At 37.6% G+C, this 27,030-nt stretch overlaps 1 protein-coding gene across 7 annotated transcripts in view; it reads left to right on the top strand.

Moving 5' to 3' along the window:
* The window catches only part of TIA1 (TIA1 cytotoxic granule associated RNA binding protein), a 31,728-nt gene extending 15,703 nt beyond the window's left edge, over positions 1–16,025 (top strand). For 4 of the 7 annotated variants that reach the window (XM_046663173.1, XM_046663178.1, XM_046663179.1 and 1 more), the window contains 8 exons: positions 42–129; positions 3,323–3,398; positions 9,706–9,814; positions 10,188–10,283; positions 10,399–10,483; positions 10,858–10,981; positions 12,042–12,187; positions 13,123–16,025. In XM_046663173.1, the coding sequence (XP_046519129.1) occupies positions 42–129; positions 3,323–3,398; positions 9,706–9,814; positions 10,188–10,283; positions 10,399–10,483; positions 10,858–10,981; positions 12,042–12,187; positions 13,123–13,249 (851 nt within the window). In that variant the 3' untranslated portion in view covers positions 13,250–16,025. The remainder of the gene's footprint in view (positions 1–41; positions 130–3,322; positions 3,399–9,705; positions 9,815–10,187; positions 10,284–10,398; positions 10,484–10,857; positions 10,982–12,041; positions 12,188–13,122) is intronic. The other 3 variants (XM_046663175.1, XM_046663177.1, XM_046663180.1) reach the window with 1 other exon arrangement.
* Positions 16,026–27,030: the final 11,005 nt, after the last annotated feature.

Genomic DNA, 27,030 nt, shown 5'->3' on the forward strand with positions numbered 1-27,030 from the left:
TTTTATTTTTCTTTTCACTTCCCCTTCCTTCCCTTTATAAGATCATTTCCATGTCTTTGTTGGTGATCTCAGTCCAGAAATTACAACTGAAGATATAAAAGCTGCTTTTGCACCATTTGGAAGAATATCGTAAGTAACAGAAGATAAATTTAAAGTGCTTTTAATTAGAAACCATCTTATGTAGAAGTAATTTGAAAGTCTATTGTGAATTTTGGACATTACTTTTAACACTTGAATATAATGTATTACATTGTTTAGGGACTATTCAAGCAGTTAACAGCCAAAGATGGTTTTCCCATTGATAAAATAAATCTTTGGTCTTCAATTATCTTAAAATCCATTTTTAATTAGCATTAGCTTTTAAGAGACAAATTTGCTTTATTGTACATACTGCTTTTTATGTAAGTGTCTTGATAGCTTGCTGATAATCTTTAGTACAAAACTTGTGCTGTGTCTAAGGAATTTAGACCCTTTGGGCACTTCTATGATACCATGCATTTTGTGTTAATATATTTTAACAAAAAGAAACTTTAACAATTCAACCTAAAAAGCAGTTATTAAGTGTTCATTCCCAAGTATCTGCCCTTTGGTTGTTGTTACAGTTAACAATAATAATAATAATGATACCTTTTAGTATTTTGTAAAGCACTGTCCTGCTTGCATATGTTATTAATCATACACTTTAGACCCTTTGTAAATAGCTCACTCAAGGTAGTATTTGTCATAAAAGAACTTTAATATTTTTAAAAGCATACTGTAATAAAGAATAGTAAGTTGATTATAGTACTTTCTTAGAAGTAATTGTTGAATTTAGAAAACAGAAATTTTTTAGGGTTTCTGGTTGCTTTATTATTGTTTCAGCTAGAAGAGTAGTAAAAGGAAACACTAGCTTTGGTTTGGTTTGATGAACAGACCAACAGCAGAGATGAGAAGGTGAGGAGACTTGGAAAGTAAATGCTAGTAGTATTGGTGACGAATTTTGGGAGTTTTCATTTGAAGAGTTGTAGTTCGTTGGTAGGGGGATAAAAATGTATAGTGACGAAGGAATGGTCATAAGTAAGGAGTCAACTTTAAAGGCAGTTACAAGATAAGGGTTTATAAATGAATTCTTCTGTTAGGTGACGTTTTTCATCATCTGTGATAACTGATTAGGAAAAATAAGTAAGTTCTAATTTCTTAATTGTTCCTTTCAATCTGTCTTAGGGTTTTAATGATGGTTAGGTTGCTTTCAAATATCTAGACTTGGAGGTCTTAACCTTTGACCTCTTAAAGGCTCTATAAGTCTCTGTATGCAAAATTTTGTATTTGTTTTCATTTTGGTGTGGAGTATCTTTGTTAAGTTGTATCTTATTTTCAGAGTAGTGATAGGATCATAAAAGGATTAAGGAAAGATTAAAGAACCCTGATCTAGATCTTTGCTGCTGCTTCTTTAGAGAATCTTTTCAGAAATAAGTAAGAACTAAGTATATTTCAAGGCTAACATTTCCTGAAACTTTAAGAAGAAAATAATTTTCTGAAATTTTAACAGATTAGCTGTTTTATTAAATGCTTTGATTTTGATTCAAGTAGTTTTTCTGAAAACATGGGAATTTTAGTTTGGGATTAGATAAAGAGTGTTTAACAATGAGGGTAAGTTAAATGACGTTCAAATTTTAGCAATTTCATGACTTTTTAATAATAGGTCAATAATTTCTTTTTGTTAAATACGTTGGTAGCATAATTAGTCTGTAGATTTTCTTATGGTCAACCATGATTATTGATTTTTTTTGTTTTTTTTGGTAAGGCCTTTCTTTAAATTTTATAATTTTCAGTTGAGATAATGTATAATGTGTCAACTTTAGGCTACTCAAGGAGTTTGTTTTCCTAAGTTTAAAAGAACCATTTTCAGTTGGTAGCATCATTTCCTGATTTTTTTGTTAAAAGAGATAAGTTGGTAACTATATGTTAAAAGGTTCTCATGATAGATATTCTCTGTAGAGATCCTACGACAGTGCTTGATTTATAGAAGGTATGCAGTAAATGGTGGCCTATTGAAATATTTGGTATTAAAAAAAAGTACTTTCTTTCCCCACTTTATACAGTTTAAACTCTTCCTGTTCCTTGAGTTTAGGGTAGTCTAACATATTTTGGTATAGAAGTGAATCAGCTACCAAATTAAATGCATGTGTACCATACAGACAATTTAATAAGTATTTTTACATATTGAGAAGTAACCTGCATTTGTTTTCCCTCTTTAGCACCACTTCTTTGTCATTTTGATCCTAAACACTTAATAAATCACTCCTAAATTGATCAAAATATGCTTATGTATTCTTTAATATAAAATTATATTGCATGGCTTTCTGACTTGGGTTTTTGTTGTAAAAGTGCCTGTTTTGTTCATGTGTCCTGAGAGAACAAGCATTGTGACATACCTGGCTAACTTAAAAGCAGATTGCCTGTGAAGCACAATTTGAGTCCAATTTTTTGAGGTATGGAGTTTTAGCTATCATGGCTGGGTTTTTTTGACTCAATCTCAAATAATAGGGCTCTGGTTATTTTGCAGAGTATCTCTGAAGAATGGACAGAATTGCCCTGGCTAACTACAAGCTACGGTTCACAGTGGATAAATGTTGGCGTGCTTTTTTACTTTCTGACTTTTAAAAATTTTGCTTTTATATCTTGTAGTTTCCAATCAATCTTATATGATTGCTATTTTAAAATTCAGTATAAAATCTTTTCTTATATAGTTTAAAACTAAAATGTGTGTCTAGTATTTTTCTTCAATGATTTAGCATTTCTGAAAATGTCAAGTTCTCGAAATTTACCCATAGTCCAAAAGGGGGGTCTGAATTGATCTGAGAAAATGGAATAATTTAATTAATTCAGGGAATATACAACTTTTTTATTCTTTTAGTTTCCAGTTTTCTGTTTATTTTTTTAATGATTAGGGTAGTATATGGTATCAAATAGCAAATTATAAATTGCATGGTTAAAGAAAGCCATTCACCTAATGTGCCTGTGAACCCTATAAGAGGTTAAGTAATTCACGTAAATAGCTGCTTTCACCATGCTTAATATTTAAAAGTTTAAAAACTTTTTGAAGTGGGAGGCAATTTCTGTACAATGTATACATATATATTTAAGAAGTTATTGATTTGCATGTTTATAAAATTAAGCCTTATTTGCTAATACATGATAAATTTTGTAGAATAAAAGGTGAATTTGCATTAAAGGTTCATTTTAATGAAGATGAAACATGAAAATGAGTTGTGTATGAAATTCTTTCTGGTATCCAGAGGAGAGTTTACAAACCTAAACTTGTGATTGTTTCTAATTTCAGAGATGCCCGAGTGGTAAAAGACATGGCAACAGGAAAGTCTAAGGGATATGGCTTTGTCTCCTTTTTCAACAAATGGGTGAGCTCAATAAAAAGTGCATGTGCAATGCTCTGAGAGTAAAGCACTAAGATACTCATTTTGTTTTAAGTATTAATCTTTTATCTACCATTCATTTCACTGGTAATTAACAACCTCACTAGAGGATATCTTCTTTCTCCTGGTTGGTCATTTATTCAGCATTTATTTATCACCTGATGCATGCAAAATACGGACAAAATCTTTTCAGAAAATAGAAAGGAGAAATTGTTTAATTATTTAAAAAGGTAGATATTGAAAATCTCATGTATTTAATTCATTATCTCCCTGTTTTATATTCCCATGATAATTTAAAAATAGCTAATGCAATGTTCCAATGGGTGGGGTTTTTTAAATCTGTATATTAATGTATTTGAAAATATTTCATCATTTCTTTCATTTAACAAACATTTACTGAACACCAATTTGCATGGGCTTGAACTTTCTAGTTTTTGCAGAGAAGAGGAAGGGTAGTGCAGTTGATCAAATGAGAGGTGATAATAGCATATATAAAGAAGGAAAAGGCTCGTATTTAGTGTGACAACTGGATAAAATCTTTGACATGTCCTCCATACAGAGTAATACTGTACCATTGTTTAAATAAAAAAATAATGAGGAAGCTCTGTAAGTACTGATTGTGGAAGGATTTCCATGGCATATTGTTAGATGAAAAAGCTCATTTGTGTAAGAAAGAAGGGAGCGTATATTTATGTGACATGTGTATTTGTGTTCTTTTCCCTCTTTAGAGATAAACAAGAAACTTGTTGCAGGGTCTCCTGCAATTAAGGGTAGGCAATGAGACAGGCAGATGGGGGGCAGGACAGGAAGCTTCTTGCTATGTTGTACTGTTTGAAGTTTGAACCTTGTAAATATATTACAAATTCAAATAAATAATAAACTTTTTTAGTGTAATAACTCAATGTTCAAAACAGTTAAATGCATAGATGTCACACTTCCAAAAATATAGGGGTGGGCTGGCCCCGTGGCCGAGTGGTTAAGTTCGAATGCTCCACTGCAGGCGGCCCAGGGTTTCATCGGTTTGAATCCTGGGCGTGGACATGGCACTGCTCATCGAGCCATGCTGAGGCAGCGTCCCACATGCCACAACTAGAAGGACCCACAACTAAGAATATATAACTATGTACTGGGGGGCTTTGGGGAGAAAAAGGGAAAAAATAAAATCTTCAAAAATATAGGGGTGAATAGTGGGAGAATTTATATACACTAATCTTGGAGTATACACTAAGATTTCATTAACCTTGGATTTTATTGTATTGCCTCTATGTTATGACTTTGCCAATGATAAGTACAGAAACACTATACTTGTCTGTGTAAGAGTGCATTAGAATGAGCCATTAAAAGTTTCTGATAATATGAAATGTATTTTAGAAAGGCTTTTCTTTAGTTATTGGAGTATTTGAAATAGATATTATGTCATTTCTTGACGACTTTAGGTCAAATTTATGAGCGTCACTTCTTATGCCAGTTCCTTCTAGGTTTTTTTAAAGGTGCATTTGTTTGCAATTATGCCAAATAATACCAAAACTTTTTTTTTTCTAGTTCCTTTGTCTGCTTACATTAGAACTAATGTCTGGTTGTTCTTCACTATGAGCTCTTACTATCCAGATACCTGCTATAACAGCTTGCAACCATTTTGCCCAAAATTTACTTTCCAAATAAAAAATCTGCCCCAAAAATCTGTGAAATCTGTTCACGTGGCTTTCAAGTTCAGGCAAGAGAACCAGAACATATTGCAATTGTATCTCACCTGTTCGCACAGTAACATCGTATCTTGCAATCGGATTGTTTAAATGTGTTAAACAGTATAGCTATCATTCCTCTCGGCAAGTGAAGACGTCTTCTAGGAAATAGAAAAACTGGTGAAGAAAGTGGACAAGCCTAAGAGGTCAGGAAAAACACATAAATTAGAAGAAAAGTTGGAAATGGTAAAACATATTGAGAGGTGAAAAGATAAAAGTTCTCTCATGTATGTGTCCCATCTACCAGTTGTAAGCTTTTATTTTTTTTTTTTCTGTGAGATGAGAAAATAAAGACTAAAAGTAGAGGCTGGCCCTGTGGCCGAGTGGTTAAGTTTGAGCGCTCCGCTTTGGCGGCTCAGAGTTTCACCAGTTTGAATCCTGGGCGCGGACATGGCACCGCTCATCAAGCCACGCTGAGGCGGCATCCCACATGCCACAACTAGAAGGACCCACAACTAAAAATATATACAACTATGTACCAGGGCGCTTTGGGGAGAAAAAGGGAAAAAAATAAAAAAAAAAACTATAAAAGTAGAGTTGATTCTGAAAGCTTTACTGTTTATCACAACATAATATTTCGGAAAAGTAGAAAAGTGATTTCATACAGTGGGTTGATAGCCACAATTTACTGTGAGTTCATTAGAGGATTGATATATAGGATTTTAGTGTTTTGTGCTATTTGGGGAAATAGGTTTGGGGCTTTGGGTGGGCCATGAACTCATTTTTTCCATTTAAGATTGTTGAGTATAGGTCCCCGCTGTATAAAAATCGCCATTTAATGCATATTTAGTATGAAATAGAGTCATATAGCAAAGGATGTCTGTATGTGGCCTCTGGAGTCAGCCAGATGGATTTGAATCCTGACAACCATCAGATAGGTATAACTTTGAGTAAGTGATTTAATATATTCTTTCTGAATTTACATTTCAGCTTCTATAAAATTTGTGATACATGATTGGCAGGCACTCTCTGGTGTTATCAAGTGCCACAGCCTTGATTGCAACCACCCCCAACTCCTTTGCCTCTTTTCCCGTGTTGTGCATGCTAGGCAAGCCCCAGTGCTGGTTGAACAAAGCTTTTGTGCCTACTGAAATAACTGAATGTTGCTAGAGAAAAACTGACTCACCTGGTCTTGCTTCTAATTTAATGGTCACACAGTTAGATGAGTACATGGTACTATCTTTGCAAACCTTTGTTTCTCTAGTAAGTTTGATTTCCTGCTCTTTGATAACTATTTCATGCCCCCCTCCTGTCTCCTCAAATATTTCTCACTGTTTTCTCCATCATCACCCCACACTGTCAACCTTATGCTTCACTGAGAAAACAGAAGCTATCATACAGGAATTCTCTCGGCTTTCAACCACCAAACTTACATAAAAGTCATCCACCTTCCCCTTCTTCCGCCTGTGACAGTTGAGGAAAGGTCCTTCCTGAAAAAGGCCAAATCACTTATGAGTGAGATCCCACCTCTCCCGCCTTTTCAAGGACTTTGATCCTGTGCCTATTCCTTTTTTCCTACAGCAGCTTTATTGAGATATAATTCACATATCATAAAACCCACTAATTTAAAGTGTACAGTTCAGTGGTTTTTAGAATATTCACAAAATTATGCAACTATCATCACAATTTGGGAATATTTTCACCTTCCCCCAAAAAAACTTACATACTCATTAGCAGTCACTATCCTTTTCCTTCTACACCCTCTCCCCCCAGCCCTGAGCAACTGTTGTCTACTTTCTGTCTATATAGAGGTACCTGTTATGAACATTTTCTATAAATGGAATTGTATAATATGTGCTGTGCTTGTTCTTGTCCTGTGGCATCAGTCTTTCCTTCTTCACTGGATCATTCCCGTCAACCAAAAAACATGTTCTAGTATCTCTTAACTAAAACCACACTTGACCCCATATCCCTTGACCTGTATCCCCATTTCTTTGGTATAATTCAAAATCAAACTTCTCGGAAGAGTTGTTTGCATATGCTTCCACTTCTTCATCTCCCATTCACTATCCCCCCCACACACACACGCACAACACACCCTATAAAAATTTTTTCCCTCTTTTGTGAGCAAGTAGTTGTATTCATTTCTTAGGGCTGCTGTGTCAAAGTACCATAAGCTGAACGACTTAAAGGAACAAAAATTCTCTCAAAGTTCTGGAGGCTGGAAGTCCAAAGTCAAGGTGTCATCATGGCTGTGCTCCCTCCGAAGGCTCTGTGGAAGAATCCTTCCTGCCTTCTTCTTAGCTTTTGGTGGTTGCCTGCAATCCTTGGCATCCTTGGCTTGTGGCTGCATCATTCCAGTCTTTGCCTTCATCTTCACATGGCCTTCTTCCCTCTGTGTGTTCACATCCGTCAGCTTCTCCCCTCCTTAGAAGGACATCAGTCATAGTTTTAGGGCCCACCCTAATCCAGTATGACCTCATCTTAACTAGTAGATCTGCGAAGACCCTCTTTCCAAATAAGGTAACATTCACAGTTGGGGGGTGGTGAATAGTTAGGACTTAATATCAATTTAAGGACACAGTTCAATCACAACAGTAGTTAAACATCTCATGGAGTTCAAACTGGTTTGTGTGGTAAACAGTGTTTGTTTCTTTTTAAGAATATGCATTTGCTTTTTATGTGTCTCAGGAACGGCTTTTAGCCTTGAATTTGCCTGTTCTTTTGTGCTAGGTTGAGCCCACATTTGACACATGCAGACCAAAGCTGCACGCCATTTACTGTTCAGGCCGCTCCAGGCTGGCTTTTATTCTCCCTTTCTACCAACACTACTTTTTTCAAGTTCACCTCTTGATTTCTGATTCCTTGGCTCCATGACAGTACATTTTTGTGCATTTCTTCCTTCATCACTGGCTACTCCTTCTTAGTCACCTTAGCTAGTGGCTTTTCCTTTACCCAGTATTTAGATTTTGCTGTTTTTCAGGCTCTGTCCCAGGATGCTTTCTTTTCTCTCTGTAGTCTTTCTTCATGAGTCTGAATTTTATATCCAGTTCAGGTTACTTCTCTGTGCTCCGCACTTACTAACAATGATCATAATTTAAATGTTTTACAGTCATCTCAAACTTCAAGTGTCTTACATGGAGCTCTTTGTTTCTTCCTCAGACCTGTTCCCTTCTTTCCTCCCAGGCTTCTCATTTCAATAAATGCTAGCACTACCCTCCCTGCCACCCAAGCAGGAACCTAGGAGTTATCTTTGATTCCTCCCCTTTTACTTAACTGTGCACCCCCCCACCCTTCTGTTGATCTTCTTTTAGATTACTGCTACTGCCCTAGTCCTGGCCACCAACATGTTTTTAAATCTGGATATTGCATTAGTCTCAAAGTGTCTTTTTCTTTTTACTACCCGTCTCTAAACTATTGTAGCACTAAGAATGGCCTTAAAACATAGATTAGATTATGACAAGCTCTTACTTAAAACCTGTCAGTTTTTTTTCCTCTGGCATCCTTCCCTCTTGCTTGGCAGATTCCACTGAAAGTAGTTGTCTGTCACAGGCTTTCAGATGCAAATCAAACTCCTGCCTTCACATACTTTGCACTGCCTTTACCTCTACTAGGGCTTTCTTCCTCAGTGTGTGTTTGTTTTTGGCTTCTCCCTGGTGATGATAAGCACTATTTCTAACTCAACAGTTAAGGATTTTCTTTTTTATGTTTTTTAGTGAGGAAGATTGGCCCTGAGCTAACATCTATTGCCAATCTTCCTCTTTTTTTTTCTCCCTAAATCCCCAGTGCATAGTTGTATATCCGAGTTGTAGGTCCTTCAAGTTCTGCTATGTGGGATGCCGCCTCAGCATGGCTTGAGGAGTGGTGCTAGGTCTGCACCCAGGATCCAAACCGTCAAACCCCAGGCTACCGAAGCGGAGTGTGAGAACTTAACCACTACGCCACTGGGCCAGCCCCTCTTCCTCAGTGTTTTGACTTGGCTTGTTCCTCTTCCTCTTGATTTCAGCTAACATGTCATTTCAGAGAGACCTTCCCTAATCAGGCTGTCTAAAATAGATTCCCATGCCCATATTCTTTATCTCAGTCTTTTGCTTCTGTCATGACATTTACCACAATTTGTAATTACTTTATTTGTCCGCCTAAAAGAATGTAAGCTGCATCGCAGCAGAGACCACGTCTGCTTCATTCAGCAGCATTTCCCTAGTACTTAACCTGCTGCCTAGAACATGATAGCTGTTCAATGTTTACTTGATGGGTGAATGAGAAACCAAATACTGTCTATAATAAGCTTGTTGGATTGTCTAAGGGGAGATTTCCTCCATAATAGTCTGAGTTGTTGCATGAACTTTATAATTGTCACCTCCTAAGGGCTTTTGGGCTCTGGACTTTTTCAGGTGATTAACATTCCCAAAGTCTGCTATGCAAATAAAAGGAAGATAATTTAAAAGCACTCTTGCATTTTAGGAAAACTATTATACTGTGTATGTCATAAAGCATTTTCATTCAAAAAACATTTGTGAAATGCAACCATGAGTTTTCTCTACTGCTAACAGTTGTTTAACATCAACTAATAGTGGCTTCTTTGTCATTTCTAATGTTGTACGGAACAGGATGCCGAAAACGCCATTCAGCAGATGGGTGGCCAGTGGCTTGGTGGAAGACAAATCAGAACTAACTGGGCAACCCGAAAGCCTCCAGCTCCAAAGAGTACATATGAGTGTAGGTGTATTGGAGAAGAAAAGGAAATGTGGAATTTTGGAGGAAAATACGCTAGATTTTAAATGTTAGAGCTGTTCCCCGGAGACTTATTGCAGAAATAGATGAGAAGCAAATCAAGACTACTGTTCAAAAATGTACTTAGTTTTCATTTTTGTAATTATAAATAATAACTGATGATATCTCTAATGTCAAGTCTCCTGTTAAATAGAAAATACAGAGTAATTTTTTAGACGTTCTTGGGGGAGGTTTAATTCTCAAATGTAATATATATAACAAGGTAAATATTACCATTGCAGTAGTGTAGTTAATGCTGCTTTTCTCTTTCTGAACATTTTATGTAATGAATTAAAAATATAAAACTTTCCTTCCCCAGCAAACACCAAACAGCTATCATATGATGAGGTCGTAAATCAGTCTAGTCCAAGCAACTGTACTGTGTACTGTGGAGGTGTCACTTCCGGGCTAACAGGTATGGGAGCTTTATTTGTGTGGCATCTTGAGATGAATTTTTGACCTGAAAAGCTTGATATTTGTGAGATTTTAATGTAACTTAGTGTGGTTTGTTTTTGTTTTCTGTCTAACAGAACAACTAATGCGTCAGACTTTTTCGCCATTTGGACAAATAATGGAAATTCGAGTCTTTCCAGATAAAGGATATTCATTTGTTCGGTATGAGTGGGTTTTTTTAAAAAAAAACTTTTTCCCCAAAGTCATTTTTGAACATTTAACTTAGTGGTTTTCTTAACAATGTACCTTGGTTATAAAGAAATAGAAATTTTCTCCAGTATTTAGCCTATTTGCCACTGTTTTTTAATAGCTCCCTGCTTCCAACAAGGCCAATAAAACACGTTCTATTAAAAGAAGTTTCTGCCGAACTACAAGATCTTTGAGAAACAAATAGCAATGAAAATATGCCATTTTCTTGATTCTTTTATTTGAACTGCCTGTTTTAACTTAGGCTCAGCTTGATTTTTAAAAATAGGTTTTATTCATAAGTATTTTAAATAATTTATATGGGTGATTCTTAATATTGTTTTCAATAGGTTCAATTCCCATGAAAGTGCAGCACATGCAATTGTCTCTGTTAATGGAACTACCATTGAAGGTCATGTTGTGAAATGCTATTGGGGCAAAGAAACTCTTGATATGATAAATCCCGTGCAACAGGTGAGAGACTTTTCAGAGTAATTTCTGGGCTAATAATAAGGTTATTTTAAAATGAAATTGTTGATAATCCTTGTTAATAAGTTTCTAGCTTAAATGGGAGTATATAAGGGCTCTTCCTACATGTATTATAGTTCCAGAGTGCTGGTTCATGGATTACAGTGGTGACATGATGAATGTGACTGCCTCAGTTGACTCATGCTCACAAAGTGGATTTTAAAATGCTCCGACAAACCTAACAGGGTATTAAATTTTTTCTTAATACTTGGTAGCTTTATTCACATGCTATTTGGAGAACTCACAAGCATGCTTGACTCAATTGAAACAAAAATAAAGCTGTAAGTGTATAGAGAGCCTTGGCATTTTCTTCCAGATTTTGCTGTTTTTGTTTTTCCAGGCAGCTTTAGTGGTTCAAACTTGATCCCACAAAGATGTCTATGAGGAAATTGTAAATGGAGCACCAAGATAGGAGTAAGAAAATCCTAAGCTACAGTTATTTGATGCTTAACGACAGGGATACATTTTGAGAAATGGAGACAATTTCATTGTTGTGGGAACATAATAGAGTGTACTTACACAAACCTAGATAGTATAGCCTGCTAAACACCTACACTATATGGTACTAATATTATGGGACCACCATTGTACATGCGGTCCATCGTTGACCAGAATGTCGACATACAGTCGTGACTCTATATATGTTTCTTAAGTAAACTGAATATAGGGATAAGTAATCTTTGTATCTTCCCTATCTAAAGGAAACAGTCATGTAGATAGTTTACAAAACACTTAAACGTTATACTGAGTTTAATATTTATTACTGGGGCATTACCTCCTGCCTACCTTACAAAGAGTATGCCATTCAGGGCATCACATAGACTTACAGCAATATAACCTCACTTTTTTTTTTTAGCAGTCACTTTCTAAACTCTTGTTTATCTTTCATTTTAATTGTAATGATGGCCCTGTGTGTTATGGCTCTGTATTTGTCATATATTAGGACTGTATATGTACATTTAACTTCAAATAATAGTAAATGATCTGTTATAATTTTACTTAATAGCAGAATCAAATTGGATATCCACAAGCTTATGGCCAGTGGGGCCAGTGGTATGGAAATGCACAACAAATTGGCCAGTATATGCCTAATGGTTGGCAAGTACCTGCATATGGAATGTATGGCCAGGCGTGGAACCAACAGGGATTTAAGTAAGCACATTTGCTCTTTTCCTTTGTTATTAGCCTTTGAAAATGTCAAGAACTTGGGAGGAGATTTTAAGTAGTCCGTAGGTAATGTCGCTGTCTTGTTTAAAGCATTTATAGTTTTAAGTATATCTCTTTAAAGATTTGCCTAGAAATATGTTGCCCTGAGATATAACCAGCATTAGAAGAATTTTGGTAATGCTTGGTAATGAATTAACTAATATTTAAGTAAGAAAATAAGAGCTTGATCATTGTTAAGCTTTTTACTTGATAATGGTCACCTAGCCATTCTTCGATACAGTTATTTCACTGCTAGTTGTTTTATTCATTACACTTTTTTCTGCGCAAAAGAGTTTGTTCATACATTGTTATATGGAAGCTTCTTTATATACCCTAAATTAATGCAGTTTTACTTAAATTTCTAAAAATAAGCTGGAAATTAAAATACTTTGCAGTTTTTATTAAAAAGAATCTTGTATTTGTAATGTTGAAAAAAATTTATGAGCTTACGTGTGCTGATGATTGTTTTGATTTCTTCTTTGAGTAATATAAATGCTAGTCCTTATCATACCAAATGATCCAGTTTCTTTCAGGTAGTGGGTTGTTCAACATGTGTCCAACCCAAATGGACAGTTTTCTTTTTGAGATGAGAGAGAAGTTTTTTCTGAGTCAAAGGGGATAAATGTTTACAGGTTAAGGGTATTTCCTTAGCTGTAATTAAACTAACAAAATTAAACTGCCCAAACTAAACCTCATGAGGATACTAATTTTTAAGAGAAAAAACTTTTGCCTTTGCTTTCCCTGGCATAACAATTATTGTTACATTTGAGCTTAAGAAAAAGAATATCTCCCATATGTATGTGTCATTTGTTCTTCGCATTACGTTTTATTTTAATCAGTGAATTTTCCCTGCCCTCTGCTTCTTTGACATTCTCTACCAGTCAGACACAGTCTTCTGCACCATGGATGGGACCAAATTACGGAGTGCAGCCACCTCCAGGACAAAATGGCAGCATGTTGCCTAATCAGCCTGCAGGGTATCGAGTGGCAGGGTATGAAACCCAGTGAAAAAGGACTTCAGAATCTAAAGCCAGTGGCTTGAGGCTACAGGGAGTGTAGTAAAGCCGTTGTTTACTTAAAGATTTATCAAATCAGTCAGTGCAAATGTCAGATACAATGTATTTATTTAAAAGATTCATTTTTTAATCATGAAATTACTTATCATCCACGTTGTTTTAAAAAGAAACAAGATGCTGGATGTCTGCCAATTTTTGCCTTCATTACCTTTTTTGATAAAGTTTCTCAGATCCTTGTTTCAAATACAAATGCAGGGATTGCTGCCACTTTTTTTAAATTAAGAGGCAGAAAATTGCACAATGTTGAACTTTTTTCCACTAAGGTAGTGTGCAGTTCTAGTTTGCATTCCTGATATGATTTAAAACATGTAATATAAAGATGTAAAAAAAAAAACAAACCAACAACCAAAACTGTGCAGAGTCTAGAAGTTCTTTGTAATCTTCAGCTTGTGCACAATTCTGTTTTAGGTTTTTTTAAAAAAAGGCATTGTTTGAACTGTCCCATCTTCACTGTTTTCCCTTTGGGGTTTTTAAATATAAATTATTAGTTTACATCATTTTTGTATCTACATTTTTTTCACAAATTTGTCTTGCCTTATTAAAGTTGTGTAAAATAAATGAAAAAAATGATGTTCACGTAGATTGAAAACTTTTCTCAGATGGATTGATAATTGCATTCATCTTGTGTTTTATATGAGAAGGTGCCTCAAGAATTCCCTGTTGGATTTGTTTAAAAGGATTTTTATCTTCTGTGATAAACTTTGCTGTGTACCAGGAAATATAAAAACAAAAACTTGTTACTAAAGAAAATCTCTGAAATGTGATAAGTTCTTTTGAACCTGTGTTAATTTCATGTGTCAGCTTCTACATTTACATGTATTATTTCATTATGTAAAATGTCTTAGCAATTTAATATTTTGCACAGTTAGCAAACTTTGTATGTCATTTTCTTCTTAAAGGCATCATGCAGAGTTGACAGGAGATTTATAAAGTTTTAAGTTGTTTGCATGTGAATATCAAATACACACTTTGGTAGTCTTTGAATACAAAGTCATCTGCTCTTGTTTTTCAAGAATTTTAAGACACAAAGTTGTATGTAAAGAATATATTAATTTGCCATTTTCTAGTTATATTTACTCAAAAAGAGTAAATCAACTTAATGTACAAATGATAGCTGTGAAACTGTAGAATATCCTTATGTCAGGCTTGGGGTTCGTTGTGAACTCCAAAATTAGCCTGAAGGACCAGCCGGGCAAAGCATTTTTTAAATGTTCAGAGGCCAAAAGATAAACAAAAAAAACCCTTAAAATCCTACCTCCTTAAACAGCCTTCAAAGAGGAGAATCCTCAGTGCAATTGTTATTTTGATTCTTTTGGTACCTGTTTTCCTGGAGTTCCCAATTTTATTATTTTGGGGTGGCTCCGAGCATTAAGAGGTTTAATCTTTGATGGCATTGTTCTAGTTTTGAAATTTCTAGTACATTTCAGAGTCTCTTAGAAGAATTGTGGGAGATTTTGTTTTGTTTTCAGTGAAAGTCATAAACTCCGTTCTTCCTTGACTCACAAAGGGGAATGGTCCCCAGTATACATATTCGGCTGGTTGGTTGTTTTTAAGACCTTCAGAGAGCTCCTAGCATTTTATTTAGAAACAGAAAAGGCCTGTGAAATCTTTAAGTTTCCTGGCCTGTACCTTCTAGGTAGGAGCAAATGACTCTAAGCTGGTCTCTAAGCCAATACTCTTGTAAACCAGAGCCCAGGAAAGACAGCTCATAAGTGTATAATTCTCTGGAGCTCAATTCTATGCAGTTGTACTGATGTTTCATTAAGTCACTGTGTATTTTTAAGTGTTGATAGATTAAAAGTTGCTTTATGGAAAATGAGTAAATTTTTTAAATACTTGGAAATTTTATTTCCTTGTTAACTTCTACAGATCAGGGCATGCAACCTAAAGCAGCTTAAATGAAATACTCAAAAGAGAAAATATCAGGAAGCTGTTTTTAGATTCTTCTGGATTATGTTTCTATTTTAGGACCCTCATTATTTTTCTCTTATTCAAAAAGATTTTATTTCCTATACATCTGTGGACTGCAGGGTAAATTATTTGGGCATAAATAATTTAAGCAAAAATGCAGTTTTTCTTTCATCTAGACTCTCAAATAATAATAACAGTAACACTTTTTATTAGCCAGTATATTTTCTTATTGTACAAATCTTAAAATGTACATTGACTACTTTTTTGAGAAGAAAGTGGTATATTACCCAGATGAAAAGGTTACTACTGAACAAATTCACATTTCAGGAACATTGCTAACTTTGGTTTAAATCTCACTCTTAGTGTTAAAACAAATCATATAAAGATTTTTCAGTCTAAAAATCATGCTGGTATTAGCATCAAGTACGAAATTAAAGTTTAAAAACAGTTTCATTCTCTTCAATATGCATTCAGATTTTACTTTAAAAATATCTGGTACTGTAAAGAACCTGAAGTGATTCACACTTAATGGGTCATTAATCCAGTATTCTTTGCCCTGACTGTTTCGATATTAAAGTTCATTTATGTTTTCTATAACCTGTGGGATCTTCTTGCAGTTATTATTGTGTGTGAGAGATTTTTTTTTCTTTTTGACCTAGCCATATTGTTATGTTCACCCAGATATTTGTTAGATTTTTAAAAGAGAAATCTCATTTCAGAAACCATGGTTTGTACTTGGTTACTGTTTAATAGCACAAATAATTGGCATTCTGCAGATTTAACTCATTTTGAAACCAGGATCTCATTTTCCTTGTTGATATGCTCTCCCTGTTGAAAATAAGATTCACATCCTAGTGTTCTGTTCTTGTGTTTTGTCCCTGTGCTTGCTCATCTTCCTTTTTGTGTGTTAGAGTTGTGTTGCATTTGAGAAGGCAGTTGATAAGGACTAGATTGATTATACAAAGAGAGTTAGGGTGCCCTTGAGGTTACAGTTGAGTTGGAAAAATAAAATGTGTTTATAGGAAATAAAAAGCAAATCCTTTCAATGAAAGAGTGATGATTTATAAAAACAAATCATTTTTGTAGGGGATCATTACATTTTTTCCAGTCACTACATGTTGATTGCTGTGTTTAGAACTTGAAGAACATACCTCCAAAAACAACAAATTTTAAGAGCTTTAATCAAATATATGTGAATATGTCTCAATTAAATAGCATTTACACTATGGCCTCTAAAGTTGGAGGCTGAAATTACTCTGATAGGAATTCAACTAAAAAAGGGAAAAATAGATGTGTGACTCAGGGTTACTAGGCTAGGTTGAGATGCTGTACAGAAAACAGCGACTAAGCACAAGTTTACATACTGGATAAATGAGATCTCTAGCTCCTTATCCCTGTTCAGTTCTAGGGTACCAAGAGCCACACTTAGAGACACCAGGCAGGATGTGGAGGATCCCTCTGTGGAAAACTAAACTCTTGAGAGGAAAGCCCAATGCTGACATTTGAGGGTCCCCACCAAAAAGCCACCTGGCAACCAATCCCCCTACAGTGGAGTGTGCCAATCAGTAAGCCCTGCCCCCATACTCCAATCCTCCAGACAGGTTTGTAGTGCTTCCCTTTTAAATAAAGATGGCCAAAGACCAGCAGAAATGGAGGAAAACTTTGTGAAAGGTAGATCCAAACAAAAAGCAACTCTCAAGAATTAGAAAAATTCCAAGAACTATAATATCCTCAGATAAAAGAAGATACTTGTATTTAAGAAACTAGAACAGGATACGACTAAAATGTCGTAACAAGAAATTAAAATATGAGTATAATGAGAATATTAAAAGAAGGAAATGTTCTAGAACAGAATCAAAAGTGAAGGGGAAGAAATACCTATCAATTCTGGAGGTTTAATATATAATCAACAGTAATTCCAGGAAGAGAAGTGAGAAAATAGGGGAGGATAGAATTTATTAGAAAATAAAATTCCCCTGATGAAATGATGAGTCTTAAGATTGACAAAAGGGGCTGGCCCCGTGGCCGAGTGGTTAAGTTCGTGCGCTCTGCTGCAGGTGGCCCAGTGTTTCATTGGTTCAAATCCTGGGCGTGGACATGGCACTGCTCATCAAACCATGCTGAGGCAGCGTCCCACATACCACAACTAGAAGGACCCACAACTAAGAATATACAACTATGTACCGGGGGGCTTTGGGGAGAAAAAAAAAAAGATTGACAAAAGGTTGTTAGTGGGGCTGGCCCCATGGTGGAGTGGTTGGGTTCGCGTGCTCCACTTCCAGGCCCCAGAGTTTTACCAGTTCAGATCCTGGGCGTGGACCTGGCACTGCTCATCAAGCCATGCTCAGGTAATGTCCCACATAGCAGAACCAGAAGGACCTACAACTAGAATATACAGCTATGTACTGGAGGGCTTTGGGGAGAAGAAGAAAGAGAGAGAAAAAAAAGATTGGCAACAGATGTTAGTTCAGGTGCCAATCTTTAAAAAAACATGTTACGTAAAAAAGAATAAGAAAAAAGGCTGTTAGTGAATTAGCACAATAAATATAAAAGACCCATACGAAGGCATACCACCATGAAATTTTAGGACACTAGACATAAGAATATTCTAAAATTTACCAGCTAGCAAAAGGATTGAGAATAATAGTAGCAACATTGGAAACCAGGGGTCGATGGAATACTGTCCTCAGAAGTTTGAATTGTATATCCAGCTGTACTGTCATGTATGGCAGCAGAATAAAGGCATTTTTAGACATGCAAGTTCTCAAAAGATTTTCTTCCTTTCACTGGTTCTCAGCTCCTGGATATACTCCATCAAAACAAGAGTAAATCAAGAAAAAATATGATGTAGTGTCTAGAAACGGGATCCAAAACAGGAATGAGATAAAGGGAAGTCCCAGGATAAGAGCTGTGAAGTGACCCGGCAGCCAGGCAGACTGATGGTCGGAGGGCTAGACCTGATTATCTGACAGGTTGGGCCATGCAGATAATTGTGTGAGGAGACATTTTACAGAGCTGTAGAGGATGTGAGAAGACTTAAATGCTGGAAGAAAATCAGGCAAATGAAAAGGGGCAATTGTCAGGAGAAGCATTGCATGAGGAAGAAAAAGTTCCTTCTTGAGAAGTGCATGCACTAAACTAATATTAGAGAAGTTTTCCTGAATTATATCCATAAATATTTGTGCTATGTCCATTTCGGTTTTCTTTGGCAACTCCAGTTGTATGTGGGATCTTCTCTGCCTATCATCTGTTTCTATGATTTGTTCTTAATTCCTTTTATTTTTATTTTTTTTTACTTTTCTCATTTCTGAACTCTCTCCATTATCATACTTCCCTGTGGTATCCAGACTTGCTTGTGATCCTTTTAATTTAGTCTTCATTTCTGAGATGGTTTTGTCTTTTTCTGTGTCCTAAGTTCTACCAGTTTCACTTCAGGGACATCTCTTCCCTGAATTCTTGTATTTCTCAGCTGCATTAGATTTTAAAAATTCTTGTTGGAATCTTGGTTTATTATTTTCAGTTGCTTTGTGGAAACATTTTTCTTGGGAGTTTTCTCCAGGGAAACTCTAGGTAAGTTTTGCTACTCCTATTTTTAGAGTGTTATTGTACAAATGCCATGCTTATTCCTTTCTGTTTGTTTATATTTGAAACAGTTGGATTTTGCTAGACCAAGTACCAGCAGGAGGATGAAGGGAAGGGACTCTCTCCAGGTTTCTCATCTCTCTGGCTACAGTGAATACTCTACTTAGAAGTATAGCATGAGTTCTCTCTCTTGGAATGTGACTTTGTTCAGAAGGGATTCTGTGCCAGCTCTGAGCTCCCTTGGTTCTTTACTCTGTTCATTAAGGGATCTTGTCCCTGTCTTTCGAGAAGATCCTCGGGGCCGGCCTGGTGGCACAGCGGTTAAGTATATTCTGCTTCTTGGCGGCCTGAGATTCGCCAGTTTGGATCCCGGGTGTGGACATGGCACCACTTGGCACGCCATGCTGTGGCAGGCGTCCCACATATAAAGTAGAGGAAGATGGGCACGAATGTTAGCTCAGGGCCAGGCTTGCTCAGCAAAAAAAAAGAGGAGGACTGGCAGTAGTTAGCTCAGGGCTAATCTTCCTCAAAAAAAAAAAGAAGAAGAAGAAGATCCTCTAACTTGCTTTCTGAAAGATGTCACCTCTGGACCTCCTAGTCACTTCTCACACCTTCCTTCCCTGCCTCCCCCAGTGCTCACACAGTTGTTCAGGCCCTCTCACAGCAGGCTCCACTCAGGGTTTGGCTGTGTTCTCAGAGTGAATATTGAATGTGAATATTTGATGGTGATTTCTGCGATCTGCCACCACCATCCCCTCCTCACCCTCTGTTCTTCCCCAACTGCACTCTGTTGGCCTCCCCTCCAGTCCCACCCTTTCACTCAATGTGGAATTTGTAAGTTTTCTGTGCCTCCCTAGTTTCACTCAAGATACTGTTTGTGGAGGTGAGTGGTCATATATTTTCTTTGTTGCTCTCTAGTGGTTTCCAGAAGGAGAAGTGAAAAGATCCAGAACCAGGCTGCAAACGCTTTTACCAGAGTCAAAAGCCCAAGGAATCTTTTAAACATGTAAATCTGATCATGACACTCCAGTGCGTGAAAGGCTTTGTTTGCTTCAAATTGCATTTAGGATGTAATCGAAAATCTTTAATATGGCCTGCAGTGCCTTCTAAAGTGTAATCTTTACTTATGCAACTTCACAGGAGGCCACCCCACTCTCCCAGAAGCCCTTCCACTCCACACTCATCTTTCAGTTTCTTGAGGAAGTAAACACTTTATATCAGTGAGGGTCCACTCAGGAGACAGACCAACACAAAAATTTGAAAAGGGAAATTTTAACATGAATAGTTGTTAAATAAGGTGGTTCACTACCAAAAGGGGTAAAACAAGGACTCAAAGGGATCCAGAAGTGGCAGGTGCAAAAAAAATAAAGCATCTACTACTTAGGGAGAGAGTGGACAATGAAGGAACTAAGGGTTTAGGAGAGCCCTGCCTGAGACTCTGACCTCTCCAAAGAGGGCTTGATTACCACAGGAATACTGCCTGCTGAAGACACGTGACAGAGGGCCAGAAGTGGTCCCTAGAAGCCACCTACCATTGCCAGAGAGCATGGGCAGGCTGGAGATGGTCTATAGAAATGGTCCGCCATGTGGGGGCAGACAGCTGGAGTTGCCAGATTTAGCAAATAAGAACCCCAAATATTGCATGGAACATACATAGACTAAAAATTACTTGTTTAACTGAAATTCAAATTTAACTGGGTATCCTGTATTTTATCCATCAGTCCTAGAGACAGTTGCAGGCTGGTGTTATGAAAGCTGCCGTGGTCTCAGCTGCAGGTGGGGAGAGTGGCTTGAGGTGTAGCTGGAGCAGGTCCCAAGGATTGCTGAGGGGAGTGCCACTGGGTCTTCTGTACAGTGCTCCACTGGCTCCTGCACTGAATAAAAAGAAGAGAGGGGCCTGCCTGGTGGCAGAGTGGTTAAGTTTGCCTGCTCCACTTTGGGCAGCCTGGGGTTCACAGGTTCAGATCCTGGGCGCAGACCTAGCACCACTCATCAAGCCACACTGTGGCGGCGTCCCATATAAAGTAGAGGAAGATTGGCACAGATGTTAGTTCAAGGCCAGTCTTCCTCTTAAAAAAAAGAGAAGAGAACCAGAACCCATAAGGGAAGTGCCTTCCCACCACTATGCATTGTTCCCCCAGTGCCCTCTATTGACAAAGTCTAACACTGAAGCAACTGGCAAAGGAGAAATGTTTCACAAAGCAAGGTGGATTGGGGACAGAGACTCCACTCCCATCGCAGGGCCTTGTCACGTGAATGCCTTTTGCCTGATCTTTTTCTTCAAGTTTCCACTTAAATGTCACTTCCTCCAAAAGGCCCTCCTTTCTTACCCAACAATCTAAATCAGTAGCCTCTCAAACCATCTTATACTTTTCCTTTATAGCATTTGTCACAATTTTTAATTATGTATTTGTGTGATTATATCTTTAAAACCTGTTCCCCACTAAACTAGAAGCTGGTGACTGTTTTCTTCAATGCTGTATATATCCAGTACATGGGAAATGAGGTGCTCAGTAAATGTTTGTTCAATGAATGAATGAATGAATGTTTGTCTCAAACAATCTGGCTTTTGCTCAGATGGCTTTCTGCCATGTGCTGATAGTACAGCCAGCTAGAGTACTGGGTGTGTAGGGTGATAAGAGCTAAAACTGAAGTATCAAATCATGGCCAATTCTTTATGCCATGCCAAGTACCTTGAACTTTTTTATCCTAAACGTTCTAGAGAGCCGTTGATCTAATTTGTGTTTACCCAGGCTGTCTTCCAGGTTCCTGGCTTGAGCAGTTAAATGGGTGGTGAGAAAAGTTAGAGGAGCAGTCTGTGAGGGTGAGCAAGGATAGACACTCGTTAGGGGGCAGGAATTGAAAGCTGATGAGTTCCATCTTTCAAAATGTGGAGCTTATGGGGCCGGCCCAGTGGCGCAGTGGTTAGGTGCACACATTCCACTTTGGCAGCCTGGGGTTTGTCAGTTCGGATCCCGGGTGTGGACGTGGCACCGCTTGGCAAGCCATGCTGTGGCAGGGGTCACACATAAAGTAGAGGAAGGTGGGCATGGATTTAGCTCAGGGCCAGTCTTCCTCAGCAAAAAGAGGAGGATTGGTTGCGGATGTTAGCTCAGAGCTAATCTTCCAAAATAAAAAAGACTACAAAATGTGGAGGTTGGCCATGTGTGACATTCAGGTAGAAATACCCAGTAGGTAATGATAAGGAACTTAGAAGGGAGATCCAGGCTGAACAGAGAGATGGAAGTCTTCCGCATTTCTAGTTCAACCCATGGGGTGGAAATCACCCAGGGAGAGGCAGAGAAGTGTGCAAAGGAGAATGCAAAAGAGCTGCCTGCCCAGTGGGAGGAATTACCGAGGCTCCATGATGAAATCAAAGAGGAAAAAATACACGGGAATAGAAGTAGTCAAGGGTGTCAAATACTGCAGAGAGGAAAAATACAAGAAATGGAAAAAAAAGTCCACTAAATTTAGCAATAAGGACATAATTGGTGGCTTCAAAGTGAGCATTTTCAGTGCAGTGGTGGGAGCAAAATGTGGATTACAGTGCGTGAAGGAGTGGGAGGTGAGAACAGTTAGCTAGTGCAGACTGCCTTGTCGGGTCATTTGGCTGTAGAGAGAAGGAAGAAGAAAGGAGATGGGTTTAAAGAAGCAATAATTTTTAAATCTCAATACAGTAAACTATGAATAAACCACAAAAGGAAACGACCAACATGAAAACAACCCCAGCCTTCAACCATTCAGAAATACAAAACAAAAGACATTCATCTCCTTTTTATATAAAAAGTAAATTGGGAGTACAGTCGAAGAATGAGTTTTTGTGCATGTGTATACTGTTTCTCACAGATATGTAGAAATTGAAGGATGGGTTAAAGAAATGTGAATTGTAAAAATTGTATTCTGTGTTGTTATATTGCCCTCTTAAAAGGCGATACCATTTTACACTCCAACCAGTAATGTCAGAAAGCACTCATTTCCCCCTACTTTTACTAATGCTGATTGTTGCTAAGCTTTTATTTTTGCCAAACTGATACGTGTAAAATGATCTCTTTAATTGTATTTTCCTGATTGCAAGTAAAGTTAATCACTTTTTCCTATGATAATTGGGTGTTTGCATTTCTTTCTTGTGACATGTCTGTTCATACTTTGTCCATTTCTTGATTAGATTGATTATTTTTATCAATCAGAAGGAATCTCCTGTGTAGGGTTTTTTGTTTTTTGTGTTTTTTTTGGTGAGGAAGATTGTCCCTGAGCTAACATCTGTGCCAATCTTCCTGTATTTTGTATGTGGGACGCCACCACAGCATGGCTTGATGAGCAGTGTGTAGGTTGTACTAAGGATCCAAATCCACAAACCCCAGGCTGCTGAAGTGGAGCGCACAAACTCAACCACTATACCACCAGGCCAGCCCCAGGAATCCCTTATGTAGTTTGGATACCCACAAATCCTCTCTGGAAGAACGTATCCTCCACCCAGGCCCCTCAGGATTACCTCAAATTAAAGTCATCAACTGGAGCTCACAATAAAAAACTATCAGGGACCGGCCACATGGCCTAGTGGTTGAATTCAGCATGCTCTGCTTCAGCGGCCCAGGTTTGGTTCCCGGTCGCAGACCTCCACCACTCATTGGTGGCCATGCTGAGGCGGCATCCTACATAGCACAACCAGAGGCACAACTAGAATACACAACTATGTACTGGGGGACTCTGGGGAGAAGAAGAAAGGGGAAAAAAAAGGAAGCTTGGCAACAGTTGTTAGCTCAGGTGCCAGTCTTTACCAAAAAAAAATACAATAGCTAAAAGAAAAAATTCAATGAACTGGCTAAACAACCAAATTAGATACAGCTGACGGAATCTGTAAATTGGAACACTACAAAGGGTAGAAAATGAAGACAGCATGGAGAATAGAATGAGAAGTCTAAAATATACTTAAACTGGAGTTCCATAAAGAGAAAACAATGTGAGATGGGCCATATTCAACGAGATAATGCTGAGAATTTTCCAGAATTGTTAAAAGGAATTCTCAGATTCAAAAACCACGATGATCCCAAGAAGGATAAATAAAATGAAGTTCATACTTACCTACATAGTCTAAGTGAACTTCTAAAGCATATATTTCAGGAAGAAGAAAATCCCAGAACAAATATCTGAGCTGCAAAAAGGAATGATAAGCAAAGAAATCTGTACATATGTAATTTAATCTACTGACTGTATAAAACAACAATAATGCCTTTTTCTAAGAACTAAAATACTAGACAATAACATACCACAGCAGTGATTAAAAGGTTCTAAGATCTTTATTTTTCAGAGAGAATGGACTATCACTAAAAAAAACAGTAGAGCATGTAACTTCCAAAATGAGAAGAGGCAGTAAAAAAAGAAGTCCAAACGAATGCAAAAAAAGGAATGCAGAGAAAGCCAGATAAACAAATCACAAAATGAGACAGTAGAAATAATTCCAAATAGATTGGTAAGCACAATATATCAAATATCCATAGCTGATATTTAAGCTAATAAATTTTAAAAGATTGGATTTTCAAAATCTAGATAGATGTGCTACTCTTAAGTAACATCTAAAACAAAAGTACACAGAAAAATACATACCAGGAAACCATAAACAACGCTGATGTGGCCAAATTAATGGCAAACAAAATACGCACCTTTTCTCAAGTACACATGGAATACTGAAGACAATAATTGGTTTGAAAAGATCATAGGGGCTGGAAGGGTGAGGGAAGTTGAAAGATAATTACTACCAATTGTCAAAAATCAAAGAACTGTGAGTATTTGTTCTACTGTGCAAATAGCACACAAATTCTTTTTGATTGAAAATGCCTTTACGTATCAGGAGCTATTCTTTGTATATTAACAGATGGATAAAGCAGAGTTTCCATCAGACAAAGAAAAAAAAAAAGTAGCTTATCATGTTTTCTGGCCATAAAAAAGGTTAGAAATCAGTAACAAAAATTTGTAGAAATTCCAAAATATGTGTGTGAATAACTTATGGGTCAAAGAAGTGCCGTAGTGGAAATTTTTAAATATTTAAAGAAAATAATACATATCAAAACTTGTGGAATGCAGGTAAAATGGCACCTTGAAAATAATGTATAACCTTAAATGCTTATATTAGAAAAGAAGAGCTAAAAATTAATGAGCTCCGTGTCCTGCGTAAGAAGTTAGAAGAGGGGCTGGCCCGGTGGCCAAGGGGTTAAGTTTGCGCGCTCCACTTTGGCGGCCCAGGGTTTCACGGGTTCAGATCCTGGGTGCGGACATGGCACCACTCATCAGGCCATGCTGAGGGGGCATCATGCATGCCACAACTAAAGGGACCCACAACTAGAATATACAACTATGAACTTGGGGGAATTGGGGAGAAAAAGCAAAAAAGAAAAGGAAGATTGGCAACAGTTAGCTCAGGTGCCAATCTTTAAAAAAAAAAGGAACAATAAGGAAGCAATAAAGATAGCAGCAAAAATTAATATAATTGAAAGCAAAGATATAGTAAACCAGCTCAAACAAGCCAAAAAGTTTGTTCTTTTGAAAAGATTAATAAACTACATAACATCGTGGTGAAATTTTTTTGGGGGGGGGGGGGGTGGAGATTAGCCCTGAGCTAACATCTGCTGCTAATCCTCCTCTTTTTCCTGAAGAAGACTGGCCGTGAGCTAACATCTGTGCCCATCTTCCTCTACTTTATATGTGGGATGCCCACCACAGCATGGTGTGCCAAGCGGTGCCATGTCCGCACCCGGGATCCGAACCGGCGAACCCCGGGCCGCCGAAGCGGAACATGCGCACTTAACCGCTGCACCACCGGGCCGGCCCCCATCGTGGTGAAATTGATCAAGAAAAAAAGAGAACAACAACAAAAAAAGAATAAAAGAGGGGCTTTTACTATAGATACTGTCAAGATTTTAAAAAATAATGAGGAAACTTAAATGCATATTACTAAGTGAAAGCAGTCAATCTGAAAAGGCTACATACTGTGTGATTCCAAGTATATGACATTCTGGAAAAGGCAAAACTGTGGAGACAGTAAAAGGATCAGTGGTTGCCAGGAGTTAGGAGTGAGAGAGGGATGAACAGGCAGAGCACAGAGGATTTTTAGGGGAGTGAAACTATTCTCTATGATACCATAATAGTGGATACGTGTTACTACACATTTGTCAAAACCCATAGAATGTACAACACCAAGAGTGAGCTCTAGTGTAAACTATGGACTTTGAGTGATAATGATGGGTCACTGTAGGTTCATCGATTGTAACAAATGTCCCATGCAGTGCAGGATGTCAACAGTGAGAAAGGTGGTATCGAGGGATAGGGAGTATGGGGGCACTGTCTGTACGTTCTGCTCAATTTTTATGTAAACCTAAAACTGTTCTAAAAAACAAAGTTTATGAATTAAAAAAAAAGATAATTCCAAGAAGAAATAGAAGACCTCAATAGTCTAATAACCATGAAAGAACTCAAAGCAGTAGTTAAAAATCTGGATAGCAAAAAAACAAAACCACCACCACTTCCCCAAAAGCAGGCACAAATAGCTTTAGAGGTGAACTCTACCAAACACTCTACAATGAATAAAGGATTTAATCAATAAAACAATACAAACTCTTCCTGAGAATAGGAGAGAATAATCTCAAACTTATTTTATGAGGACTGAAATTCTTGAAACCAAAACAGACAAGTAGGAGAAAGGAAAAATCATAAGCCCAGCTTCACTAAGGAATAACTTGATGGCATCTGTTGGGAGTCCAAAAAAATGAGTGAAAGTGACCTGAGACATTTCTGGGCAGAAACTCTAAAGAGCCAGCATGTCTTTGCCATGGTTGCCAGCAGTGTTCCAGATGGGGGGTATTCTGCCAGCCTGGGTGCTGGAGCTGGAGGAAGATGATAATGCAGGACGGAGGCCCCAGCTGATGGAAGGTTGTTGACCCTAAACATTGAGGCATGTTGTTTCAAGCCACATAGATTTGAGGGTTGTTTGTCACTGTTAGAGTCCAGCCTATCTTGATTGATACAGCTGCATGGAATACTTTACAGTCAGACCAGAATGAGGTACAACTTACATGTACTGACTTAGAACCATGATATATTATATTAAGTAAAAAAAGCAAGTTGCAGAAAAAATGTAGCATTTATCTTTGAAAGTAACAGAGGGGGGCCAGTCCCGTGGCCGAGGGGTTAAAGTTCCATGCCCTTTGCTTCAGCGGCCTGGGTGCG

This window comes from Equus quagga, chromosome 5 (genome assembly GCF_021613505.1).
Source record: "Equus quagga isolate Etosha38 chromosome 5, UCLA_HA_Equagga_1.0, whole genome shotgun sequence".
NCBI lineage: Eukaryota > Metazoa > Chordata > Mammalia > Perissodactyla > Equidae > Equus > Equus quagga.